General features: G+C 41.0%; 1 protein-coding gene across 1 annotated transcript; it reads right to left on the bottom strand.

The window, feature by feature from the left end:
• Positions 1-963: 963 nt before the first annotated feature.
• LOC129869026 (transgelin-3-like) lies at positions 964-5,615 on the bottom strand. Its single transcript, XM_055943469.1, has 5 exons — positions 5,421-5,615; positions 4,479-4,692; positions 4,060-4,234; positions 2,093-2,195; positions 964-1,834 (listed from the first exon to the last, which is right to left on the bottom strand). Exons 2-5 carry the CDS (start codon positions 4,656-4,658, stop codon positions 1,693-1,695), a joined length of 600 nt encoding a protein of 199 aa, XP_055799444.1. The 5' UTR covers positions 4,659-4,692; positions 5,421-5,615; the 3' UTR covers positions 964-1,692.
• Positions 5,616-8,514: the final 2,899 nt, after the last annotated feature.

Raw genomic sequence — 8,514 nt, 5'->3', positions numbered from 1 at the left:
CGGTGCAATTGACTGCACTCATGTTGCTATAAGGGCAACACGTGAGAGTGAATTGGCTTTCATTAATCGAAAGCTTTCTCATTCCATGAATGTCCAAATCATATGTGATGCGGATATGGTGGTGGCCTGGGTCAACCCATGACTCATTCATATGGAGAAACCGCAGTGTTGGGCGCAGACTTGAGGCTGGAGCTGTGCGTGATGGCTGGCTTCTAGGTACGGTAATGTAGAAATTTTAAATCAATTGCAGTTTCTCTGCTGCAGTGCCTAACCCATTCACTAACCTTGCAGGCGACAGTGGACATCCTCTCAAGCGGTGGCTGCTCACCCCTTTCGCCAACCCGCAGAGAGGAACTATTGCCAGGTACGCGCTATTGTGGCGCGCACCATCGGGCTTCTGAAGGACAGATGGCCCTGCCTGGGTTAGAGTCCCATTTTGTTGATAATGCTTGTTGTGCATTACGGTTGAACCAAAAGATTATATGTAACAAAGATTCAATGAAATGTAAACAATGAAATATATGAAATTTAGTGAAATAATATGTTGATGCTAATATTATGTACAATATCTAATTACGTTGCAATATAACAATAGCGCACAGATACCTTAATTGGGGAGGATGGACTCATAGTAATAGCTGGAGTGGAATAAGTGGAATGGTGTCAAACATGGTTTCTATGTGTTTGATGCCATTCCAATAGCGCCGTTCCAGCCATTATTATGAGCCGTTCTCCACTCTGCAGCAGCCACTGCAATAGCCTAATATTCTAAATGCTTTTACCAATTAATTTTTAAAAAATCTCATCACCCTAATAACTATGACACACCCCTCACTATTGTCATTGGTTGCACTAATTGCACTTTTTGTCTACATAACCTGGTTCAAGCATTCATTACACTACCCTGAAGAAGGCACAATGATGACAAAATATTTGTGCTTCACCCAATAATTTACTGGGAGCTTGTGTATATATAGAGTAACTTTATTCAGAGCCTAGAGTGAACTCGTCATTAGGCAGCACCTCTACCAACTTTTTGCGCCAGCTCATACTTTTTATTAGACATTTCACAGTACTCATACATCTGGATACATAAATTAAACTAGAAAACAATACATATAATTGAAGTACTTCAACAAATATTTGACTTAACATTCAATACTCAACAGGAACTTGGTGCATAAAGAAATCATGCAACAAATGTAGTTATATTAAAAAGAAAAATGGCTATAGTGCGTTGCGTTCACTTTCCGCAGTGTAGCAAAGAATAAGACTGGTGGTGCTGTAAATTACCTGAATAAAGAATATTGTAACTTAATACTATCGTGACTATCATTACAATTACTTTTCAAAATAACATTTCTTTTTAGACAATTGCTTCTTAGACAATTGCTGTCATTTCACAATTGTGTTGACAGAAACCTTGAACACCTGTCTGATGCAAAAACAACATCCACTCTGACAGAAATGGCACACCCTGACCGTGTAACTGAGTGAAGAAGAGCCACTGTGAGCTCATACAAAGGCTTATTGAAGGACATCATCTGTAATGCCCTGTAATAGTGTTCTGAGATTTTCAGTATGAGGTTACATCTCGGGCCCCTATAGCGAGATCATCAGGGAAACTTCACGCTGCCACTGAGCTAATGAGAGAGCAACTTTGGATTCATTTAGAGGAGCGAAATGACATTTTTACATTATCTGGCGTGGCATACCATACCCCCTCATGCCAGACTGAGACGCCCCGGTGTTTCCCCCCATCTGCATGCCAATCAGACTGCGGCCTTGACGCAACTGCTCCTCAGAAAACTCCCGCCGGTTTCCCTGAGCTTTCCTAAAAGCACAGGAGACAAAACTGGTGAATTACCTGCTGTGATGGATGTTTGTACAGGAGAGATTAAAACTGATACAAGTCAGATAGGAAGGGTCTACACCTACAGTATTGATATGTAAGCAAACAGGTGGGAGGGGTCAAGTTATGCGACTCATAAATAGTTCATTTTGGAGTGGCATGTAATAAAGAAATGGACATACAGTATCATTGCTGTTTTGTACAACTCATTTCAAACAGCTATCATGATTGGTTCCTTACCTATGAAACCAATCAGGTTCACCACGATATTGACCATCATCCTTTGTGAGCGCCATACTGCCAAGTGCCGACAAGGTCCTTTGCACGGCAGCCATATCCTTCCCTGTAGTTACACAAAATACCAGACAGACATTTCAATACTATATTTGGCTTTAGTAGGTCAAATCAAAGTTTATTGGTCGCGTACACAGATTTGCAGATGTTATCGCAGGTACAGCGAAATGCTTGTGTTTGTAGCTCCAACAGTACAGTAATACCTAGCAATAAAAAAACTGTAGAGTTCTTCTGTCTAGTGTCTGTGTTCTTTTGCCCATCTTAATCTTTTATTTTTATTGGCCATTCTGTGAGATGGATTTTTCTTTGCAACTCTGCCTAGAAGGCCAGCATCCCGGAGTCGCCTCTTCACTGTTGATGTTGAGACTGGTGTTTTGTGGGTACTATTTAATGAAGCTGCCAGTTGAGGACTTGTGAGGCGTCTGTTTCTCAAACTAGACACTCTAATGTACTTGTCCTCTTGCTCAGTTGTGTACTGGGGCCTCCCACTCCTCTTTCTATTCTGGTTAGGGAGAGTTTGTGCTGTTCTGTGAAGGGAGTAGTACACAGCGTTGTACCAGATCTTCAGTTTCTTGGCAATTGCTCGCATGGAATAGCCTTCATTTCTCTGAACAAGAATAGACTGATGAGTTTCAGAAGAAAGTTCTTTGTTTCTGGCCATTTTGAGCCTGTAATCAAACCCACAAATACTGATGCTCCAGATACTCAACACGTCTAAAGAAGGCCAGTTTTATTGCTTCTTTAATCAGGACAACAGTTTTCAGCTGTGCTAGCATAATTGCAAAGGGTTTCATAATGATCAATTAGCCTTTTAAAATGATAAACTTAAATTAGCTAACACAATGTGCCATTGGAACACAGGAGTGATGGTTGCTGATAATGGGCGTTTGTACGCCTATGTAGATATTCCATAGAAAATCAGCCGTTTCCAGCTACAATAGTCATTTACAACATTAACAATGTCTACACTGTATTTCTGATCAATATGATGTTATTTTAATGGTCAAAAAAATGTAAACATTTTTAAAATGTAAACATTATTAAAGTGACCAGTGTACAATGACTATGGACATAGGGCAGCAGTCTCTAAGGTACAGGGTAGAGTACCGGGTGTTAGCCAGCTATTAAAAGTGACTAAGATTCAGGGCAGGGTACTGGATGAAGGCCGGCTAGTGGTGACTGTTTAACAGTCTGATGGCCTGGAGATAGAAGCTGTTTTCTCAGTCTTTCATCACAGCTTTGATGCACCTGTACTGTCTCCGCCTTCTAGATAGATGGTAGAGGGGTGAAAAGGCAGTGGGGAGGGTGGCTGAGGTCTTTAATGATCTTCATAGCTGACCTGTGACACCGGGTGCTGTAGATGTCCTGGAGGGCAGGCAGTGTGCTCCCGGTAATGCGTTGGGCTGACTGCATCACCCTCTGGAGAGCCCTGTGTTTGCGGACAGTGCAATTGCCGTACCAGGGGGTGATACAGCCCGACAGGATGCGCTCAATGATGCATCTGTAGAAGTTTGTGAGGGTCTTAGGAGCCAAGACAAACGTATTGATTCTCCTGAGGTTGAAGAGGCGCTGTTGAGCTTTCTTCACCACGCTGTCTGTGTGAAGGGACCATTTTAGGTCGTCAGTGATGTGCACGCAGAGGAAATGTAAGTTTTTGACCCCTTCACTGTGGCTCTGTCGATGTGGATGGGGGCGTGCTCTCTCTGCAGTCTCCTGTAGTCCATGTTGTTGTTCCCTCATTGGTTATAAAAAAACATTTAATTGTAGAAAAGAAATGTATGATTTGACAAATTAATCCTTTCCAGGAAGGTATATTATATTGAAAGGCTATATTCACATACATGGCACATACCTGAAGTTAACATAAGGACTAACCAATTGCTGCATGTGAGTGTAAGGTGGAAGAGCTCTACCTTCCCATAGGTCCACTGTCTGGAAAAGGTCCCCAGTGATCACCCCATAAGCTTCAGCTGACTGTAGGAACTGTGAGATCTTCTCCATCTGCTTGAAGACCATCTTTGTCTCTGGGATCTTCTTTATGGGCTCTTGACCAGAGGGATAGAGGCTGTTAATGAGCCTACAAAGAATCTGCAACGAGAGATGAAATAACCTAGCATCAGAGGTGGCAGCTAGCATCAGAGGTGGCAGTGGTTGGTGGCTTTGAGAACCAGGAGAAGAAACCCCATAATAACAAAGGCTATCAAATATTGTCTATTATGATAATGGTGAATTACAGTCTGAGATGATCTGTATATGTGTTTTAAGAGTTAGGTTTAGAATATGGAAGACATGCACAAGGTTACATCAACCAGAGTTTGTGTCAGAGACTCACTGTTCCATCCTTGAGCCAGCTCTGGAAGTTTAGTCTCCCAGACTCTGGTCGTTCTATGTCCCCCCCAACCTGCAAGATGATCCAGTCCACCAGTCTGGCCTCCAGGTCCAGAGTATACTTCTGGTCTATCTTCTCCTGAACCTCCCTACTCAGCCCGTAACTGGGTCCTCTGTTTGCCATGGCTTCCAGAGTTCGAGCTCTTCCAAGAGAGTGACTGCAAGGAAAGGGTGCAATTTAACAAATTAACATCTCTCCAACCCTTCTTTGAAATTAGAAGCAAAATCACTTATTGTGGGTAAATTAATCCATAACTTTTGAACTGCAGTCTAGTAGTTTGAGGATGTGTGTCGCTGGAGACATGCACTACTTCACTGCTGCCTGTTAATTATTTGTATTAGTCTGCCCTGGGCTTTCATTTCTGATGTCATATGTATATTTAGATACGGGCCTCTGACTTCAAAGATACGCAGTCATAAAGTTCAGCGATTTTTTTTCATATATTCAGACACCTCTAGTTTCACATTGCGATCTTCATAATTTAATTTGTTTTAACCGTGTGGATGATACTTCCCTCGAAAATAAATCGAGGGAAATATGATTGAAATTTCAGATAGTCTACGTAGTCCTCCTGTGATGCGCGCGTTGTCACTCTCCACTGGATGGCATCCATGGATTGATTTATGAAACGCCATAATATACTTGCTTGCATAGGCGAAAGAAAAAGACAAATAGATCAGCCAAAAATAAATCCCTCAGACTATCGAGTTAGGGAAATAACGTAAACTAAACGGCCTGGATTAACTCCCTCCAGGGAAAATACTGCTAGTGCAAGTGCATGCAATATGACATCATTTATTATAGCGTTCGCAATACATCTAGGCCCATTCGGAATGTCAGGTTCCGTCTCTGCACATTATTTTTCCATTTCAGTCATTTACTTACGAATTTTCAATTTATGTATGGTCAGGCTTCGTTCCGTTCCTGGTCGTTAGTCCCACACTGGAGTCACATGCTGTTAAAACTGGACATCTTGAGGAGTGCAGTACCAACCTCAACATCCGTACTCAGCATCCGTTCTTGGACTACCTACAGCTTTCAGTGCCAGGAGAGTCAATTGATGCCGCTGCGCCTTTGCGCCTCCGATAGGGGATGTAGCCTACTATCGGGATGAATTCATGGCCAAAGGGGAGAAACGTCAATATCCAGTGGTAATGTCCAGGAATGGTTACTATAGGACTTCACCCTTCAAATAGTTTACTGGGAGTTCATTCCAATTATTTCATTAATATAATGTAGCATTGCATGATTTGTTGATAGTCAAATGAATGGGTAAAGAAGGGCCTATGGTTGATCTATGGTTGATATTTGTGATGTGTGCTTTCTCTATATTCATCAATAAATGTATCAGTTGTTTTATTCACAAGGCATTTGAATCAAGGCATATAGTGCCTTCAGAAAGTATTCACACCCCTAGACTTTTTCCACATGATTTTGTGTTACAGCCTGAATTTTAAATGGTTATTAATTACACTTTGGGTGGTATATCAATACACCCGGTCAGTACAGAGATACAGCGTCCTTCCTAACTCAGTTGCCGGGGGGAAGGAAACCGCTCAGTGATTTCACTATGAGGACAATGGTGACTTTAAAATAGTTATAGTTTAATGGCTAGGATAGGAGAAAACTGAGGATAGATCAATAACAATACTAACCTAAATGACAAAGTGAAAAGGAAGCCTGCACGGAATAAAAATATTCCAAAACATGCATCCTATTTGCAATAAGGCACTAAAGTAAAACTGCAAAAAAAGTGGTAAAGAAATTATCTTTATGTCCTGAATACAAAGCATTATGTTTGGTGCAAATTCAACATAAGACATCACTACCACTCCTCATATTTTCAAGCATGGCAGTGGCTGCATCATGTTATGGGTATGCTTGTCATCGGCAAGGACTAGGGAGCTTTTCAGGATAAAAAGAAACCGAATAAAGCTAAACACAGGCAAAATCCTAGAAGAAAACCTGGTTCAGTCTGCTTTCCAGACAGACACTGGGAGACTAATTCACCTTTCAGCAGGACAATAACCTAAAACAAGACCAAATATACACTGGCATTGCTTACCAAGATGACATTGAATGTTCCCGAGTGGCCTTTTTACAGTTTTGACTTAAATCTGCTTGGAAATCTATGGCAGGACTTGAAAATGGCTGTCTAGCAATGACCAACCACCAACTTGACAGAGTTTGAATAATTTTTTTAAGAATGTGGAAATATTGTACAATCCAGTGTGCAAAGCTCTTCGAGACTTAGCCAGAAAGACTCACATGTGTAATCATTGCCAAAGGTGATTCTAACATGTTAGAATACTTACGTGATCTAGTTTTTTAAATTTTGTTTTTACAAATGTTAGAATTTTTCTTCCACTTTGACAGGGTATTTTGTGTCGATCATGACATTTTTTTTTTTTACAATTACATAAATGTTAATCCCACCTTGTACCACAAAACGTGGAAAGAGTCCAGGGGTGTGAAGACTTCCTGAAGGCACTGCATGTCTAGCAAGTAGATTTACACCTTAACCCTGTTTATTATTTGTATACAATAGTTTATATTCTTACATGCATTTCACAAAGTTACAGTAGCCTATGTTATATGAAACATGTCCATGCAAAAACGAATCATGCACGTGCAAAAATGTAATATGCATTTTCCTTTTTAAAATGTTTATTTGGACAGAAAAAGGATAATACATAGTGCAATCACACTCTTACATCAAGGACAGCACTGTAGAGAAAGCACATTTAGCTAAGTGATTGTAGTCATCCACTCCCACTGAGGTGTTGATGATTTATATCCATGATACTGTGGCTGTTGAGCATCTCCACAGTTCCTCTACTGACCATCTGTCACCGTTTGCCTGTCAAGGTGAGAACGAGCATTCCACAGTATCTCCATATAGAGCCTGTTGTTTTCATTGGAAATACATGCAATCAGACTATTTAAAAACACATCAATAGCAGAGTTACACATTACCGGTATGTAAGCTGTGCTCTCTGTAAAATGCTTTTAGTGTCATTGCCGCTATCTATGGTAACAGTTGTCTTAAGACTCACATAGCCACAGAGCGGTCGAACATCAGGTGTCCCATATCCATGTAATACTGAGCATCTGTTCGGAGAGCTGTCCAGTACTCATTGGCCTTGGGTAGAGAGAGTAATAATATCATGTGCATGCAAACAATCGCATACATTTACACAGGTAGAAAGCCTGGACTTGTCGAAAGCAATACAAAATCCTAAATCCATACATAAAATACACCGATAGATGTGGCACCTTTCTTCAATAGTGTAAACCCACTGGTTCTGAGAGTGGTTGGGATCCCAGTATCCCGATTGTCTCTTCAGTCTAATGAATCGCTTTGCTTCCTCTTCGTTCATAAATGGAGCAGCGAAAACTCCTGTTCAAAATATTAGCTTTGCACTTTTCTGTTCAATAATTTATTAAATACAGTATCCTTGAAATTGCTGCAGACCAGCCATTTTAAAATGTACCAAAACATTTTATATACACACTTACCACTGAGGGCAAAAATAATCCCGATTTTCATGTTTCTGACCTGATGAAATAAAATATTAATACAGTTGTGTAAACCACTAAAACAAAATGTGTTTTGTTGCAGGTGACACAGCTACTCTCATTAGTATTGAGTCTACTTTTTCACCTGTAACTGCATGGATCACTTACCATCTCGTTCTGTTAGGTGACCTAAACTGGGATATGCTTAACACCCCGGCAGTCCTACAATCTAAGCTAGATGCCCTCAATCTCACACAAATTATCAATGAACCCACCAGGTACAACCCTAAATCCGTAAACATGGGCACCCTCATAGATATTATCCTGACCAACTTGCTCTCCAAAAACACCTCTGCTGTTTTCAATCAGGATCTCAGCGATCACTGCCTCATTGCCTGCATCCGCTATGGGTTCGCGGTCAAACGACCACCCCTCATCACTGTCAAACGCTCCCTAAAAC

The sequence above is a fragment of the Salvelinus fontinalis genome, chromosome 13 (genome assembly GCF_029448725.1).
Source record: "Salvelinus fontinalis isolate EN_2023a chromosome 13, ASM2944872v1, whole genome shotgun sequence".
Classification (NCBI taxonomy): domain Eukaryota; kingdom Metazoa; phylum Chordata; class Actinopteri; order Salmoniformes; family Salmonidae; genus Salvelinus; species Salvelinus fontinalis.
This window is presented reverse-complemented; position numbering and strand designations above follow the sequence as displayed.